The sequence below is a fragment of the Danio rerio genome, chromosome 5, assembly GCF_049306965.1.
Source record: "Danio rerio strain Tuebingen ecotype United States chromosome 5, GRCz12tu, whole genome shotgun sequence".
Taxonomy (NCBI): Eukaryota; Metazoa; Chordata; class Actinopteri; order Cypriniformes; family Danionidae; genus Danio; species Danio rerio.
In genome coordinates this window covers 57,112,825-57,132,697 of record NC_133180.1, presented here as the reverse complement: position 1 = coordinate 57,132,697, position 19,873 = coordinate 57,112,825, and the positions used below count along the sequence as shown (strand labels likewise).

At 35.7% G+C, this 19,873-nt stretch overlaps 2 protein-coding genes across 10 annotated transcripts in view; one reads left to right on the top strand and one right to left on the bottom strand.

Annotated features, from left to right (window-relative positions):
• hint2 (histidine triad nucleotide binding protein 2) overlaps positions 1 to 843 on the bottom strand; it is a 54,894-nt gene extending 54,051 nt beyond the window's left edge. For 8 of the 9 annotated variants that reach the window (XR_012406144.1, XR_012406143.1, XR_012406146.1 and 5 more), the window contains exons 1-2: positions 715 to 842; positions 459 to 596 (exon numbers count right to left, since the gene is read on the bottom strand). Coding sequence is in view for 1 of the 9 variants with exons in the window: in NM_001083572.2 (NP_001077041.1) it covers positions 459 to 596; positions 715 to 792 (216 nt within the window). In the remaining 8 variants the exon portion in view is untranslated. 9 annotated transcript variants of the gene reach the window in all.
• Positions 844 to 5,980: 5,137 nt separating this feature from the next.
• The window catches only part of mrps30 (mitochondrial ribosomal protein S30), a 28,481-nt gene continuing 14,588 nt past the window's right edge, over positions 5,981 to 19,873 (top strand). Inside the window, 3 exon segments of the mRNA NM_001089371.1 lie at positions 5,981 to 6,558; positions 17,894 to 18,039; positions 18,137 to 18,242. Of these exon segments, the coding sequence (NP_001082840.1) occupies positions 5,988 to 6,558; positions 17,894 to 18,039; positions 18,137 to 18,242 (823 nt within the window). The 5' untranslated portion in view covers positions 5,981 to 5,987.

The window sequence follows — 19,873 nt, the reverse complement described above, 5'->3', positions numbered from 1 at the left end:
ATTGTTTTTTTTTTTTTTTTTGTACAATGATTTTAATTTGATAGTGAAAAGCATCTCTAATAAACTGCTTTACTTAATGAAAATGTATCTTACTAATAACTCAGTCTTAAAGCAAATTCCAAAAACTGTACTTGGTGGTATAAGTAGATAAAAACTTTAATAAATTTAATAACTTTCATATTCTCGAAAGCCATTTTGAAATGGAAACAACTTTTCTTTACCTTTTATAATGATACTTAGTCAACAAGTAATAAGTTTTTACTCCTTAATAAGGTAAAATAAATTTATTTTCAAAATATTACACAGGTACTATAGTACTAGATTACTTTTTTATTTAATTTTCTGCATCACTAAGTTTTGTATGATTGTTATATAACTCATCCTTGTCAATTATATGCTTCAATTAAAAAAAAAATCTACAGCGTAGAAGTATAAAGTTACAGGGATTCTACACTTACCTTGTCGTCTTCATGAATGATAACAGCTGGAACAGTTTTGTCAATTATTTTCGTAAAGATGGTTGGTTCAAGTTTTCCGTATTTTTTGCTGGCTTCTTGCGCCAAGCGAACCTCGTCATTTATGGTAGAATAGCAGCTCTAACACAAAGAAGCAAACAAACAAAACTTCTTAGACGTGGATTTATGAGTAACGTTAACTTACAATGAAAATCTTCGAGGCATTTCAGGCTGCAGAGTCTGAAAAAGATTTAAACACCTTGACAGTTAATACACGCCATAAACCACGTCCAAAAGGCAAAAGCTGCCGGGTTAGTAAAACACCGCAGGCTGTCATTTTAAGGACAAACTACGTTCGTGGCCGTCCCCCTCTATGCCAAAGACTATAAAGATTTGTTTACATCCGGTGCTCATGTTCTGTAGGTTTTAAAATAAAAGTCTCAATGTTCAGTGTTTTGAAAATAGTATAATAATAATTATTATTTACTTGGAGAATGCAAACACATATACTTCCCTTAACATTCACTCATCGGTCCCGATTTTATTGAAACAAACGATTTTGGGAACGTATTCTGCAGGGGTTTTCTTTTCTTATTTTTGTAACCAAAATCTAACCTTCGCAGAACCCTCCCTGCAGGTCATTTTTAATTTTAGTTTATTTTTCAATGCCATTTAGAACTAACACAGAAACAGAGAGAGAGAGAGAGAGAGAGAGAGAGAGAGAGAGAGAGAGAGAGAGAGAGAGAGAGAGAGAGAGAGAGAAAACAAATACACACATCTAGATTATTATGAATGAGTCTTGTAAATATGCTGATTATAAATATTTATTATTACTGTTTTATCCATAAATGTTGATTATTAAATGTACAGTTTATTCTGATTTATTATTATTATTATTATGGGAGATGTAGTGGCGCAGTAGGTAGTGCTGTTGCCTCACAGGTCGCTGGTTCGAGGCTCAGCTTGGTCAGTTGGCGTTTCTGTGTGGAGTTTACATGTTCTCCGCATGTTCGCATGGGTTTCCTCTAGGACAGGTGCTCGTTTTCCCCTACAGTTCAAAGACATGCGGTACAGGTGAATTGGGTAAGCTAAATTGCCAGTGTATGAATGTGAATGATGTTTCCCAGAGATGGGTTGCAGCTGGAAGGTCATCCGCTGCGTAAAATTTTCGCTGGATAGGTTTGCTGTTCATTTCACTGTGGTGACCCCAGACTAATAAAGGGACTAAGTCGAAAAGAAAATGAATAAATTAATGTATTATTATTATTATTATTATTATTATTATTATTATTATTATTATTATTATTAATTTGTATTCATATTTCATTATTATTATTATTATTATTATTATTATTATTATTATTATTATTATTATTATTATTATTATACTACACTATAGACAATATTGTACAATATAGACTTTTCAATTTCAGTTCAATTAATCTTTATTTCTATACCACCTTTGTGATGTAGATTGTGTCAAAGCAGCTTCAGATAGAAGTGTGGATTAATTTTCACTGCTGAAAGCAGACCCAGATTAAGAATGCAGAGGCCCCTGGGCACAGTAGTTGAATTTAAAAATTTTATTAATATAATTTTTAAAAAAAATCTATAATGTATTACCCGCATTTGTAAAATAAAGGATATACAGTACATATATTTCTAGTTTACAAAGATTTAACTTATATTTAAAGCATTCAAAGTATAATGGTCACACTTTACAATATGGTCCATTAGCAAATGTTAATTATTCAATTTACTAACGGGAACAAACAATGAACAATACATTTACTACTGTATTTGTTCATGTTAGTTAACGTTAGTTAATGAAAATACAGTAGTTCATTGTTAGTTCATGTTAACTCATGGTGCATTAACTAATGTTAACAAGCATGGACTTGGATGTTAATAATGCATTAGTATATGTTCAATTATGACTAATAAATGCTGTACATGTGTTGTTCATGATTAGTTCATGTTAGTAAATACATTAACTATTGAACCTTTTTGTAAAGTGTTACCAGCATAGTAATAAAAAAAATACTAATACAACTAGTGAAAATTAATGGATTTTTTAGTTTTTTGGTTTGTCGCAAAGTGAGTAGCGGTGGGGTGGGGGTGGGCATTGTTGGCGCGGGGACACTTCAGATCAATTTTGAAGGGCACTTTCTATCCAAAATTAAAAAGGGCATGTGCACTGCACAGGTTGAGCACTATGTGTGCACGTGCCTGCTTGTGCAGAGCTGCAGTCTAGACAATGTAGGCTGGATAACTCTGGACGCCCATCGTGGAGTGGCTGCAGGTGGGAGAGGTGTACAGGCTGGCCCTTAGGGATCAATACGAAGATTCATCTATCACTGGGATCTTATAGGAATCAGTCTCATGCTCTCCACTTCTCCATGATCACCACAGCAGCTGCTTAGCATAAGGCCTGGTCCAGGATTATGGAGACGCAGTGGCGCTCTAGGTAGTGCTGTCGCCTCACAGCAAGAAGTTTGCTGGTTCCAGTCTCGGCTGGGTCAGTTGGCGTTTCTGTGTGGAGTTTGCATGTTCTCCCTGCGTTTACGTGTTCCTCTGGGTGCTTCGGTTTCCCCCACAGTCCAAAGACATGCGGTACAGGTGAATTGGTTAGGCTAAATTGTCTGTAGTGTATGTGTGTGAATGAGTGTGATTGGATGTTTCCAAGTGATGGGTTGTGGCTGGAAGGGCATCCGCTGCGTAGAAATGTGCTGAAAAAGATGTCAGTTCATTCTGCTGTGGTAACTCCAGATTAATAAAGGGACTAAGCCAAAAAGAAAATGAATAAATAACATGAGCGCGTTCAAACTATAATGTCTTTTGGGAAGTGTTCCTGTCTCCGCTTGCCCAAAATAAGCGTAGCTTTATGTACGCAGATATGTGTTGTATACGTGACAGAAAACCAAAGACTTCTTCAAGCCGTATAGCAAATCATTCAAATTTAGTGTCTATTAAATGTAAATCTGAGACTGCTGTAAGAAAAACAGCTAAAACTGCTAAGTAAGCACTTTTAAACATCCAATCACTTAACAATAAGTCATTTTAGTCAATAATTTTTTCAACACAAATTGTCTTAATTTTATGCTTTTAAATGAAACTTGGCTAGATGACAGTTGTAGCGCAGCAGTCCTGAATGAAATAGCTCCTTTAGACTTAGATTTTTTTGAGTGTTTGCAGAGTTAATAGGAGAGGTGGATGCATCCCTGTTTAAAAATGCCTATGAGTGTAAACAAGTGTCATTTGGTGACTTTGATTATCTGAGTATAGCATTAAAAGATGCTCCACACATTTTACTGATCATTATCTACAAAATATTCTCCAACTTTTATTGCTGATTTTACAAAGCTGTTATCAATAGTAACTTCTGAATTTGACTATTTTAGTATTGCTGGGGATTTTAATATTTATTCACATTGATAATCCACAAATCAATGCTGCAAAAGAACTGATGACTGTTTTTAACACTTTTGATCTGACTCATGTTCAAGGAACCACACACAATCATGAACACACTCTTGATAACTCAGGGTTTACACATTTTAAGGATGTTGCTTATTTCTGTATTTTCTTTGATATATTGATCACTCCAGCCATTGAAGAAAGATCTGTCCCTGTCAGAAAGAGTATGGCAAGCCGTTATGACTTTTATTCCTTCTCAGGATATGTATTCTTCATATCAACAATTACATTTTGATATCAACAATCAACATTATTGATATCAACAATTCAGTTCTTGATATCAAAAATTTAATTGTTGATATGAAAAATTTAATTGTTGATATCAAGAATTACAATTTTGATATCAATAATTTAATTGTTGATTTCAACATATGGCAAGCCGTTTTAAAATTTAATCTATCCTGTAAGCAGAAATTAGATTCCAGTACTTATTTGGATACTTATTTATTTAGATACTGATACCAATCCATTAGATACTAGTAACTATTAAATAGATAGTAGTTATTAATTTGTACTAGTATTTATTTATCAGACACTAGTATCTTTTGTAACTATTAGTGGTTCTTCTTCTACACACCCGGGAATGTGTAAATTACAGTATCTGTCACAGGTGATGTGCTAGCTTTTTGATTGTGAATCCTTTAAAGATGTAACAAGACTTTTGTCTTAGCAAAGTCAGACCTGTCTGTCCTAATTAAATAATAAAGACATGATAAAATTTTATTTTGGTAAAATAAGCGTAATCTAAAGGCCTTTGCCTTTCTTATAAGCCACTTCTGATACCAAATGATCAACTAGAACTGAAGTTATTATTTGTTGCTCTTGGATAGGCGACAAGACTTTTGTCAGTTGTAAACAATACTTTTTGGTACTTTACATTTTTAAATAATGTATGAGACAACACTAGAGTGGTCCTGCTGTTCCATGCAGTATTCTTTTATTAACTGAACACACACGATGACGTCACACAGGTACGGGTAGCACACTCATACAAAATACATGACACTTTTGTCTGTTTAGACTAATGCCATAATTAAAAAACTTAAATTCAAATTAAATACATTTTATTAGTCATATAATCATAATCAAATTAAAACTGATGTAAGAAATGTCAAGGACATAGCATAATTAATCCTGTTTTCACCAAAAGTTCCAGTGTTTTTATACCTATTTTAGCATCTAGTATTTTCTTGGCAGACCTACATCTGTTTTTATTTTAATCCTTCCTGTACAGGCCCTGAACTGTTGAAATTTGACTTTCTGACCTATTTCTCAATTATCATGTTATATTAATTTCTGTATTTCACATTCAGCTCCTAATTACTTTTTGCTCTCTCATCAAACGTCTTGTACATGCATTTTTGTTGTAATTTTTTTACAAGTTGACTAAAAATCACTCGATTTCTTTATAGATTCCACTCTCTCTGTTCTGATTTTTCTTTTAATATTAATCTTTTGCGTCCCAGTTTTTTATTTATTATTTTTTTTACTTATATGAATATATGTGGAACAAAAATGTCATAAAAACTTCATTTTGTTCTTTATAAATGCTCACTTTGACCTGTTGTACTATACCTGTAGTTAATTAAATTTTTTGTTGCTCTTCTTTTTTCCCCCCTTTTTAATCCCTTCCTAACATTATTTTTCTAGATCTGAATCTCTTTCATATTTTTCTTATTTTATTTGTCTTATATTTTCTATCTGTCCTATCCAATAGACTTTACTTTTTGGTTCTGTACTCATCATTTGAGTCTTAATGTATTTTTTGCATCCACAAATACTCCCTTTGGAGAACACCCACGTGTAACCCTAATTTACAGAATTCTTCTCGCTCTATCAAATTGACTGATTGTCTGATTTAACACAAGAATGGCCAGTTACACTTTTGTTCATAATTTGCCGACTGGAGTAATCACATTGTAATAGATTTGGACTATAGAGTCATAATGATGCACACTCCGTACCAGTTGGTGGCGGAAATACACTATTATGTTTTTTGTCAAGCGCCAATAAATATATAAGAAGAAGAAAGAAAAACCGAAGAAGAAGGTGAACATGGCAACTTGCACCAGGCGAAGCTTGTGCCATTTTCTTTCCGTTACATTAGTACGCCACAATTGTAACCGAAATGTCCAGGCTAAAGCTTCCACAGTAAAGGAATTATATCCGCCCATTCTGCCGTCCTCGACCGCGAAGAGCACATCGGCCAAGAGGCGTGTAGTGGACGAGTTTTTCGGCCAGCTGCGTTCGTGCAGTGTCAAGGAGAAGATTCGAATGCTCACTCGTGTCCAGCGCAAGAAGTACGTCATTTACCCGCAAACATTTTCTCTCAACGCGGACAGATGGTATCAGCACTATACCAAAACAGCCTATATCAGCGGTCTGCCAGAGAAATACGTCGGGGCAGAAGCAGGTTCTGCGCTGGCTGTTGACGAGTCTCTGGTTTCAGAGGCAAAGTCCGTAGTTTGCAACTACCTTTTGCAAGAGCACTGGTACCTGCAGAAAACAAGAAGTTTTGTTCACAAACAGCAAGAGCTATCCGCCTCTCCGTTTTTGAGGAATATTGTGTATGATCTGAGAAACCTTCTGGCCAAAGAAAACCCCGTACTGTCTCTGTCTAGTTTAGGTGAGTTTGATATTTTTGTTTTATACTCTTCTTCAACAGAGTTTTCCGGTTGAGGAAAATGGCTGTTGGTAATAACGAGGTTATTATTTGCGGTAATGTTTTTGTGTATTGTAATTGTAGAAAAGCTTCGCTTCTGAATTTACGTTTCAACATCACAGAGTGGATTGTTGAAATTAAATCTAATGAAACATGTTTTCAGGAAATCCTCTCAGACATGGGATTCTTCTGTACAAATACGGAGTTCCGTATTTTTCGAGTTTTATGGGGCAACCCATGTAATTTGCATTAATCCGATTTTTTTAAGGTGGGGTGCCATCGTGAGTTATTCCTAGCAGCAGTTTTAACATGAAGTGACGCGACATCTGACGTACAGATGCCACTGGCACATGCCAGTGAGTGTAGTGACAAAATCGATTTTCACTGTCATGTGTCACTCGGTAGAGGCATGTCACTCAAGAGTGTCGCGCTGCATGTCAATGCAGTGACATTGACACCCGGCAAAGCTTAATGAAAATCATTACGCGACTTTTAACCTGATTCATTGCGTCGCAAGTTAGTTTATATGCTGGCCTACTCCATGAAGTTTTAATTGAAAAGCATTTATTTTACGTATTCGTAGTCATACTTTCGCATGTAATATTTAGTGATTTGACGTCATTCAAATTTATTGTGGCATGCTTATGTAAAGGAGGGGTTACACTTATCTGTTGTGCCATATCATTGCATTGTGGGGGTTCCTTTGTTGGCTACTAAATGGACTTCTTTTTGTTTGTTAATTTATTAATTTATTTTATTATTTAACTTATTTTCGTTTTAAGGTATTTAAAAAAATTGCCTTGTAAAGTTATAATAAAACGCATGTTATAAATTCATAACATATATTCATGTAAGATAATAGGTGTCATTTGCCTAGTCATTTTTAAATATTAAAGAAAATGGAAACTTATAAGATTAATAAGCTTATAACGTGCTTATACTGACACCTACTGGCACATGTCACAAGATCACTGACATTACTGACATAAGTGGCATGTGTCACTGACATTAGTGACATTTATATGGAATCAGTTTAGTCTCAAAAGAAATTCACGCAAAAGACACTATGTGCACATGCGTAGTCAAATTCACGTGCATAAAATCAAACTCACGTGCGTAACATATTTATATTCACAAAAATTTTCACGTGCTCAAAATAAAAATACATTTTCATAAAATACGTTTCACAAATGCAAAACACCATTGTATGTATAAAAGTGTACAAATGTATAAAAGTGTACAAAAAGTTTTGAATGTTTAAAACTTGCGAGTTTATCCTGAACGAGAATGTGCAAATCCTCTTTCACGTACGACTCCCCCTGGATACGCAGAGGCAGGGTAACTCGTATCTTTCAGCCGATCAGATGAGAGCTGTAGTCAATGAAACCAACTCTGCGCTTCAATTGCGCAGACTGTTTCTCTCCAGCTAGGCAAACGGAGAAAGCAGCAGTCACACTTTTTTTCATTTATTTATTTATTTAACCATAGCCTCACAATTTTTATCCATTATTTTGCTGCAGCTCCGCTATTCTTATGTATTGTATTGTATTCTTATTTATGAAATATCATCCCGGGAAAGCAGGCATAGCAGTACCATTGTGGTCTAGTGGTCAGCACGTTGCGTTATCAAGCCGCTGACCCGTGTTCGATCCTCACCAGTGATTAACTTTTTTTTTTTTTTCATTTTTATTGTTAAGACATATAAAACTGTAAGGTTGTTGAACATTTGAAGTTCTAAAGCAGTTTTTTTTTTTTTTTTTTTTTTTAAACTTGATAGTGTCATTTGAAACTGAATTGGAAATGATCTTATTTTAATATAGTCAGTCGTGAACTGAGGTGGGCCGGTCAAAGGCTTGAAACTCAAGGGCTGAAAAGGAGTCCCACTCCGGCCCTGGGGTCCGTTCTTCGTACGTGGATTACTCAGTTAGCTGGATTTGGATATTGACGATTTGACACGATCCAGGATCGTTTCGTTCTTCAAAGCTGATCCGAGAGTTGTTGTCATAGCAACAGTTCTGCCAGGTTAAACCTGATCGGGAGCAGGTTCAATTTATATAAACAGGATTAGATCGGCTCAGTTCAAGCAAATATAATACAGAAAGTATGTTCCCAATTCTGATATTTTCTTACAGTAGTAGTTATATACACTTGGGAAAAGAGTAAATACTTTTAAAACTATATATATATATATATATATATATATATATATATATATATATATATATATATATATATATATATATATATAACTATAAGTTATAGTTATTAATAAAATAAATAAAGTTATATATATTAATAAAACTTATGCAATCTGCACTCTCGAAATGAAAGTACAAAGACTGCCACCTGGTGGTGCACAGAGAAAACTTATTGATATGAACTTTTTAGATCGCTTAGTACAAATTGTGTATAATAAACATATGTGAAATTTTTAAAGCAATAATACATTTATGCAGTCATGAACATGTTTTGATAGTTAATATGTCAGTGATTTGATGCTTCACAATAGTTGCAGACACCTTTACCAATATCAAAATGTTTTTGTAAACAACCATTTATTCTTTACACCGATTAAAAAAACGGCTTCTAAAATAAAGAAAATCTTTTCTAAATGTAGAACTAAATACATTGATATGCATTTAAATACATGATGAATACTCTTGTATTTGAATACTCTTGAATCTCACAACAAATGTGGAAGGTTATTGCGTGTCATATTTAACAAGCCGTTTACTGCTAATTTGACGTAATTTTGCTCACATGGATAATTGAATATTAATCAGATGATGTCATTACGCTGCTGTGCCGTCAGCCAATCGTTGCATTGCTGATCATGATTTCGAGGATCGATAGATCTGTCCTTCACAACACACACAGCGATCTCAGATCAGTTTATCCAGACATTCTAATCTAATTCGCGAACTTGTTTGAAGAACCAAATTAGCGAGAGATCAGTTATCAAGATTAAAAGATCCAGGATCTGCCAAATCATCTTAGATCATTTAAGCGAGGTACGAAGAACAGACCCCTGATTATATCCAATGAATGTAAACAAGCTGCTGATTTGTTTATAAGCATAATTAAGCTGGAGAGCTGCACAATTCTGGCTAAAATAAGAATCACAATTTTTTTTTTGTTTAAAATCAAGATCACGATTTTCTCATGATTCTTTAGATGTAAAATAAAGCTTAATATGAGTCTGCAGTTATTATTGTTTGTTTCTCAAACGTGCTAAAACAACAATAATAATATTATGTGTAGGTCTACTGGTTTCTATAAATAATTCTATTCTTCCTATAATAATTCTGATGTTGAATTATGTTTGAGATATATGCTTGCAGTCATTGACAACATTATTAGACCATCTAATTCACAGGTAAAATCAACATTATAGAGTAGTTACTGACACTGTAAACATTTATTTTCTTGCACAACTGTATGTTCACTATGAAAGAAATAACATATCAAATGCTTGTCGCAATCATAACTCAAAAATGCGACATGATTATTTAAATGATGTGCACGCTTTCGGTTTAATTTTCACTGCTTAGTGCTGCTTATACTTCATGCGCGGCACCCAAACGATCACTCTGTGAAACAAACTCAATATTATTTACAACTGTATTACCTGTCATTCACTGCAGGTTCTGTTCACTAAAGGATTTATCATTAAGTAGAGCGCGCAGCCGCCCTCTGCGGAAACAGCTCACTGTTATATGATTATATGAAGACAAAAATGAAATTTTTAGGTGAATTATACCTTAGAAATACAGTATGTGACTCTTTTAACATAATTTGGAGGTGTCCATGTCGCAGAGCAATGTATGTGAAATAATGAAAAGACTCGTACAGCCACCTTTGCTTCTCTCCTGAACTTGAATTAAGTTCGTCTAGGGGACGAATCGAGATCATTTCGATTCATTGTGCAGCTCTATTTAGCTTTGTTGATTAGGGTTGGGTATCGTTTAGGTTTTTTTGACGGGTGCTAAATCGATACTTTTAAAATGATACCGGTACCAAAACAGTGCCTGAACTGATACTTTTTAGCCCCAAAATGATGGTGGATGTCTCTACAAAAATATTTTATTTGACAAAATATATAAAAAAAATAATTTTAATAGAACAATATAATTAAAGTTTAAAGTAAACATCAATTCATATTGTATTACATATATAAATTTCCTTTGATCATTTGTTGGTTAGCATGCATTTAAGATTTGCATTATGAAATTGCATTAGCTTACTTTTAACCTGTGGGGGGCGGGCAGGGGCCACGTACTAGGAGCACATTTTAATCTATATCACAAAATACTTAAAACATTATTCGAAGTCGTTTGTTTTCATGCATCACTCTGCAGTCTTCATAAACAAGATAATTAAATAACTTAAATTCAAAATAATCTTCCTTGTTCATTTATTAGACAAGTAATGTTATACTGGTGTAGGATAACACATTTCTAACATTCAAGTACATCAAGGCACATTGTTGCACCTGTAAACTTTAACAGGCCTACTGTTGAAGTCAATTTATTTTGCCCTCCCATTCATTTAAAATTATGTTTCTGAAATTTTTTTACAGTGTTTCCTAAAAATTTATTATTCTGGAGTCATAAGTTCTATTTCTTATTGTTTATTTCGTGAATAAAAGCAGCCATTTTTAATTTTTGAATTGATAATTATTTTAACTTTCTATTTTAACTTTTTTTTTTTTTTTTTTTACCTTTTGTAGATAACTGATTAAGTCTAAATTACACTTTAATCCTAATAAAAAACTAAAATATTTAAAGGTACTTTGTCTGAATACAACAAAATAACTTGTTAAATGTTATGCACTGACTGTCAGCATGGGGAAGATAAAAAAGTAGATATTATAAATAAAACTATTATGTTTAAAAATGTGTTGAAAATAAATCATGTGTTGAGGACGGAAGTCAAAAATGAGTGAAGGCAAATCTAAAAGAGTTGAATATGATTTACGTGAGCATTAGGCTTGCCACGATAGACGGTGTTGATGGTGATACCGGTTTTAAGACGCAACACCGGTGACATCACTTTTCCACCGTGATGCTGTGTTCACACCAGACAAATCGTGCTATTCACGCGTAAATAGCCGCGTAAACATTTGAGTTTACTCGCTTCATACGCGCGTCAAACTCCGCTTCATTTGCGTGTCAAATTCACATCAGAACAGACGTGGATTTGTGTGATGGGCAGGGCTTCTGTCTGCCCGGTGACTCTAGCTTCATAGCTAAATGGCTAACATGGATGATATGAAGAAAATAACAGTGTTTATGTGCTTTATGAAGACTGAAAAACAGCGTCGATACGTTTAGGGTCGTGTCTGAGTCCACTACATTCTTTCAGATGTGCATCCAGCTCTGTGAGCTCATTAACTCCTCCAGAAACTTAACCTGGCTGACAGAGGTTTTCAGCAGTGCTTCTGACTGAGCCAAGCCCAGTTTGATGAACTGTTGTCGGTGAAGGCTGGAGGATTTCCCTCGGAACACCGACAACAGGTTCTACGTCACAATCACGCCCCCACAAGAGCAAGCTTCTGATTGGTTAACGCGGCGTGAATTTACGCTGAAGTTCAGATCTTCGAAATCGAGAGATTCGCACGAAACGCTCGTTCATCGCGTCAAACGCGCAAAACGCTCAATTCGCCCAGCATCATTCGTGCAATTTGCGTCATTCGCGCCGCGCCATTCGCACCGCAGGATGTCTATTCACGCGCTTGACGCACGTTCCGCGTCTGGTGTGAACGCAGCATCACACCGTCCTCACATTTGTTTTTTCTAAGCATTCCAAATTAAAACCAAAATAAACTATTCATTGCTTGATAAAAATATACGTAAACGAAAAAAAAATCAAAGGGTGGCTAGTTTGTATTAATGTGTCTTAATATTAATAAAAGTATGCTTAGCCTATTTAAGCTTAACGGTTGTATACTGCGCACCACGTTACTGAACTACAATATCTTAGAGGGAGATTATATTACTTGATAGACAACATTAACTTAAGAGATTTTAAAAATAAAAGGCATTTTAAAAAAGGAACAACACGCCAATCGGCAACAAATAAAACATCTTGCCAGGGTATGCTGTGTGTAATCCGCCACTGACAGTGACACAAGACACCTTGTGCAGTCAACTGCCGCTTTTGAGAGAGAGCTCAAAGCTGGTATCGATAAAACCAAAAAAGCAAAGCATATAGCTATAAATATTCCATAACAATACTTATCAAAATATTTATACATTTACATGTTGTTTATTGAGATTATGTGATCTGTATAGGCTGTCTGATCTTTACAGAAGCTGTAAACTGCGGTGATGCGGTTTGGCTCTGACGAGGCGCTATTATTTAGCCTGTAGTCTTTAGATTTTTTACATAATGTTTAATTTCTTAACATTTCTTTCTTTTTTTATTTATAGTTCATATATAAAATGAGTGCTAGCTTGTTTAGTTGTGATCATTATGCAAGGATCATATTTCATATTCGGTTTATTCTTCAACAGCCTATATATTCGTTAATAATGTATTTTTATAAATGTATTGTTCATAAGGACTAAGCTATTAATATATAATGCATTAAGGTTAATCAACACATTAAGAAATTGAAGTCTGTAGGACAACAACAGACAACCAAACATGTTCCCCGTGTTGGCAAATGTAACCAAAAAGTATCTTTTCGTGTGTGAAGCTGCGCATCTGAGGCCCCGTTTACACTAATGCGTTTTCGTTTTAAAACGCATAAGTTTTGCTACGGTTACGCCATCCGTCCACACTACGCCGGAGTTCTCGAGCGCCGAAAACGGAGCGTTTTGGAAACGCTGGAGAGGCCGTTTTCATTCTAAAATGCTGCTGCTCCGTCTCAGTGTGGATGGGGAAAGACGGAGACATCTGAAAATGTAGGCGGGGCTGCAGACGTTCGCCTATCTGATTGGGGCTTTTCCTCAATATTAAGTAGCCCACACACACAATTCAGTCTCGCATCCCCTTCTTGTAAGTTCAGACTTCGCAAGTTTGATCAAGGCTGCAGTCTCCCCCTTTTCAGTTTGATATGGAAAACAGACTACTGAGGACACGCGTAAATCTTCAAAGGGAACAGTGTACTTTATAACTTCATTCACATCACCCTGGCTACATTGTTTCACTTTCTCAAAAATAAAGGGTAAACATGATTTAAGGAACTGCTTTTTTTATTTTAATATTAGCAACTTAACAGACAGCAGAAATGTTGAGGCGTCGTGCTGCATAATATGAGCGTCATCTTCACTGTGTGGATATTTATAACAAAACGGAGCCAATAGCAACTGCCTCCTTTCAATTTCAGTGAAAATACGAAACACACCCTCTCTTTTGCTGAATATCAGTTTTAATAAGTGACAATGGCCATTATAAAAGTATAACATACAATAAGTTTATACATTGTAGGAAATAAAGGCAAGCGATCAGTCAATATACAGAATGTACATGGATTAATCATTAACTTATCTTTGCGCTCAGCCAAAACACGTTACCTTTGAACAAGTAATAGATTCCAATGAACAAATTCAGGGAATATGTCGTTAGATAAAGACAACAAGATGAATGAAATATAACGTTTAGCAAATATAGCGAGATTAGATCCAGCGGGAGATGCTTGATGAGCTGTCCGACTAGCAGAGCTCTCATCTGGGTAGAAATGCTGCAGCGCTTGCCCGAGAGTGTGTGTTGTCACGTGATGTGGGTTTTCAGCGTTTTGGTGTGGACGTAGAGCAGTTCAGAAACATTGCATGACTTTACTATAGGAAGAATCGCCGACAACTTCGTCCAAACTACGTCTCACAGCCAAAAACTTGTAGTATATCTTTTTTTATTAACTACATAATGAGAAAGAAGCCTTTAATGGGGTAGAACATGTACATGTTTGCTCACCTTTAAAGGGAATTAGCCATTTCTCCTCAACGTTGATAATAAACTAATTTCTTTCTGTATGAAACGTCAAACAGACACAGTTGTTCCTGAGTCCTGTCAAACCTCCACTAGTTTTTCCTCCATTTCGTGGGTCCAAATAAACCGAAAAAGAGCGCTTTTAACTTCTCCCCCAGCCTCCCGGTGGCCTGCAGCAGGTATACACACACGCACACACAAGTGAAAGCTGCTCTCTCATTGGCTGTAGGCGATGTCTGATGTTATTTTCAGTCAAAACTCAATTCACACGGCATGATTTTAATCGCCGACAGCTCCAGACATATAGCACGGCAAATATCTCACAGTAGGGATGCTCAAAATAATCGATTAACCGTTAACCGAAAGGGTGCATTTGTCACCGATTAATGCTATCAGTTAAACGATTAAAATTATTATTTTATATATTTTTAGTTTGGCTGCATAAGGGGCCGATTAAATGCGCCTTTGCGTTAAGAGGGGCATCTTTTGCACGCGGCTCATCCCAGAGCAGCAGTTTGTGTTGTCAAGACAACTACAGAGAACTTTTATAGAGCTTGGTTTCCGCTACATTCATTCTTCCGTGGCGGGAAACAAAATGCATCCCGCCACGACTACATACCCATTCAAAACATTCAGTTATTGTTGTTGTTGTTTTTAATAGCGGATTATAATTGCATCAAAACGTATTAAAAGGTAAGTGGATTATAACAGCGCAAACTTTTCTGTAACCTTATAGTGCTGTGCGCTATCTGTTTAATCCTTTGGGGTTACGTGCTGACTGACTGACTGACTGACTGACAGGTGCGCGATCCGTGAGGTCAGCAAACACGCAGAAGCTTTCAGTTAAGATGAACACAGTTTCTATAGTTATACTTTATTTATTGATACATCTAATAAATAAATAATATAGATACTCAGCATATAATCACTCTATCATGCTGGAGTTTATAGCCGTTTCGCTTTACTTCAGGACGCATTATTGCTGCTCTGAAGGTCTAATTGCTGTTTTAAGTTATCCAGAGCTGTATGAATGTACAAATCTTGAATATCATAATATTATTAAATATTACAATTTTATCAACATATACAGCAACACTTTTGCACAATCGATACCCAGCTGATTCAGTCGTTTCATAAGAGGACTGCGCCTCTTCTCTTCTTTTTTCCTTGTCAACATATAAAGGCAGGTGCGCCTCGCGTTTTTGGAATGAAAAAAGCACTTTAGCTATGGTCGGCCACTTGTTCAACTGCAAGACATACTTAACTTGCGGGACGTTAACGTATAACCCGTGCCTACAGACACATTTGCCAAAAAAGCAAAATGGAAGAAGAATATTGCTTGAAACAGACGTGTTGATGTAAAAAAAGCGCTAATGTTGACCTGGATCTGCCTCATAAACGCAACAAATAGGCTTTACCTTTTATTTTACAGCTTATAAAGCATGTATGCACATTAATGCAATATCATATTTAAACAACAAAACTGTTTACAAGAAGTCAACATATGCGCGCGTGTTGTTATCTTTTCATCACGCAGCGCGCGCACTTGAGCCGCGATGGAGAGAAGGGAAACCACGTCAAGACATAATCTTTAAAATAATGATTTCTTTTAAAAATGTAAAAAGGTTTTGTGACTATAATAATACAAGCGGAGCATTAAAAAAATGCATATTTTCCGTGGAGCGAGCGATTTGAAGAAGTCTGCTATTTTATTTGACGGAAGACAAAATATGATTGGAAAAAAACAGCCTATGCCGGTTATTACAAATAATCAGTCAGTGTTTTCGATTTGTAATATAAATGAATTATTTAAGTGGAAAATAATTTAGGGCAGTCCTATTTATTTTATTCATTTTATTTAGATTATTCTGTTCTTCTGTGATAAACGCTGCAGGTGCGTGAAAATGCTCTGTTGTATTGTTCTATTATTAATATGCTAGCATATAAAAATAAATCAGTATTTATGCAATATTTAATGTGTCAGACACAAAATAGACATGGCAATTTGTTTAATATAAAATGAATAGTAATCTGACCAGTTAACCGTTAATAACCGATTAATGAGCGGCGGTTGTCGGTTAGCAAAATTAACCGAAATAAGTATCCCTATCTCACATGCATCGGCGACTCATTGGCGATTCTCTCAGATCGCGTCTTTGATAGTTCATACTGTGTGATTGTCACTCACATGCACGAGCAGCGATTTGCCTGTGATTTCAGGCATTTTTCGGTAATTTCTCAAAACCTGTCGGCGAGCCAAAATCAAGGCTAAAATCACGCAGTCTGAACTAGGCATTAGTTTAAGCAAATTAGATGAACGTGATCACGCGTGTAGATCTGAAGAGTGTCGCTCTCGCTCACCGAAAACCAGGCTGAATGCGCTGTACTACATTACGTGCGTCTGTTCCCTAGTGACAATAACAAATGCGTGATATCGCCTGTCCGTATTTCTCAAAGTTGTTTAGAATTAAATGTTTAGTGATGGTGTGACACAACGCCTATGTGTGCCTTTTTTGCATCCACCCCTTTGATGCTTCTTACATCCTTGCCACAGCACCGAAATTAGGCACCGAAATTCATGCACTGATTTAAAACCAGTACATACCGGTTACCAAGGTACCCAACCCTAGTGATGATGCTACATGCCACTAATGTCATGCCATTAATGTCAGTGCATGCCACTAATGTCAGTAGACCTAAATGCCATAAATGTCAGTAAGTGACACATGCCACTAATGTCAGTGCATACCACTAATCTCAGTAAACCTAAATGCTATTAATGTCAGTGAGTGACACATGCAACTAATATCAGAGCATGCCACTAATGTCAGTGGGACTAAATGCCATTCTTGTCAGTGAGTGACACATGCCATTAATGTCAGTAGGCCTAAATGTCAGTAATGTAAGTAACGCATGCCACTAATGTCAGTGAAAGAGTAAGGTAAAATGCTGTCCAAATGCTAATTTGACAGAGCTTGTTCTGTGAAACATGAAGGGACATGGCACAAAGAGAAGTGGTTACAGTTTCTTTTTAATTATGTTATGTTGTAAAAGACATTTTTACAAAGGACAGCTTCCAGAATCTCTTCCAGTTTTGTGATGTATTCAGCCATATAATAAGTAGTATAAATACCATTTATAAATTTAAATGAAAAATAAAAGAAATGAATTATACATAAAAACATTCAGAAATTAGGACTAATTCATATGAAGTTAATATGAATTGATGCATATTTTTTTTTACAAAATTCACAGAAATGCTCTCCACAAGGTAATGAAAATTGGTACATAGTAGTAGTTTCTCACTTGAAAGTGTATGTAGTACTCCTTGTGTGTCGTATTTTAATTTTGTTTTTATTTTCTAAAGATTATGACCCCCAGATTAACTATTACTGGCTCCAGGGAGAGAGAACTATCCCAAGGGGACACAGGAGTGGACTGATCGAGCCGATGAGATTCCAGATTGATGACAGACCTCACAGTCAGATCAGAATCCCACAACAACTTCCTGAAGTATGATACCGAACTGAACAGTGTTAATGATTTATATAATTTAAGCAATTTTTGTTTTTAATTTTGTGTGATGTATGCTTGATTTCATTTCCTGCAGTTTGTTCTTCCTGAGGCAGAGATCTCTGGTGAAGTTCCTGTCATCTCTTTGGCTCCGGACCTACTGCCATTGTTCAGGAGACAGTATGACAACAACATCTTTATAGGTTTGTCTGTTCTATTTGGATGATTAAAATTGCTGCTTTAGTGCATTAATACTAGTTAATATTCATAACGACATTCTTTTTTTTTTTTCTGGAAAAGCACCTTCACACTAAAATTCTTGCATCTTTGACCAAAAATAACCTATGAACAGCTGCTCTTGTATTGTGAAGATGACAGCGGCCAGTCTTTTTGTTTATGGTTTCACTTTGATTTAAAACTTATGCATTCATTCAATTGCTTTTGTCCCAGAAGAACCAAAATACTTAACTATAGGACTATAGGCCTTTCAGACAAGTTTTTTTTTTTTTTTTAGCTATGGCAAATAAATAAATAAAATTAAACTGTGCCTCTTTTACATGTCAACTTGTAATAAACTAATAAAAGAACAAAACTGGAGGTTACAAACTTCTAAACAAACATGGGCTAAAATGCTGTCAACTTGATTAAAAGTAGTATAAATTAATAAAAGTGTCTTCCTGTCAACATGACTGGCACACTCAAAAAAAAAATATTTCAGGGTGTCCGCGGGGTTGTAAAAGGTAGTAAATAAAATTTACCAAAATTAAGGCCATTTAAAAGTATTCAAAAGTAATAAACGTCATCTGACAAGGTATTAAATTTTCGAGACCAGTTTTTTAGATAAATTTTCAATTTGTGTAGGCCTTTATTCTAAATTTTGCTTGGATTTATTTATATATTGAGAGTAGGACCTGAGTGCTCTCATGTGAGGTGGAGTTCCGCCCGCACTGAAACAAACCAACGGCTACCCAGCTGGCTTGCAGCCAACTATAGGCGAGCTCACCTTTGATTCAGTAATTAAATTAAAACATCGGGAAATGCATGTTTTCGGACCTCAGGCTGGAGGACGCAAGATTTAAAGACTGGCCTATGCCTGTAGTTGGCAACAGCCACAAGGCTTAAAGGCACGTCTGCAAGAAGACGATTATATTGGCGCTATATTAGTTCATATCAGCTGTCAATCACTGAAAGCTTTCTGCTGCCAGATGACGGGGAGCTTGTGTGGGGAATGGGGGGAATGCAAACGGTTAAAGAGTGTAAAGTACTGATTACAGCGATTATGTGTTAAATGTTGATCCGCCAACTGAGTAGGTGCCTGAAACTCTATGCATTATTCACTGCGTGTTCAGTGCAAATGTCCCCTATAAATGTAAAATCTAGCACTGCACACATCATTGCCTAAGAAGCTCGCCTTTACTAAGTTTGAACTGAATTTGCGGTTCATAAGAAAGAGCAGTATTGCGCCAGTGGTTGTGAGAATACTGCTCTGCTCTGGTCGGCTGACTCGCCTGCTTTATTCCCACAAACACTGAAAACTGTAAATCAGCGCATAACTAGACTGAGCATTTAAAATGACACAAACCCAAACCAAAACTTTTAAAGAGTGATAGAAGTGAGACTTTTCTTCCATTTGTCCATTTTTTCTTGAGATGTATATTATTTTGCCTTTTAGTTATTGATGACTGCTCTGCAGCTTTCAGCCTTAAATTGAATGATTTATTACAATATATAGTTTGTTTTGTAGCAGAAAATGTATTTATTAAGTTGACATGCATATAAAAACAATAATGCAAAATAAATATTTCTTTCTGCAATTCTTCATTTTTGTTTGATG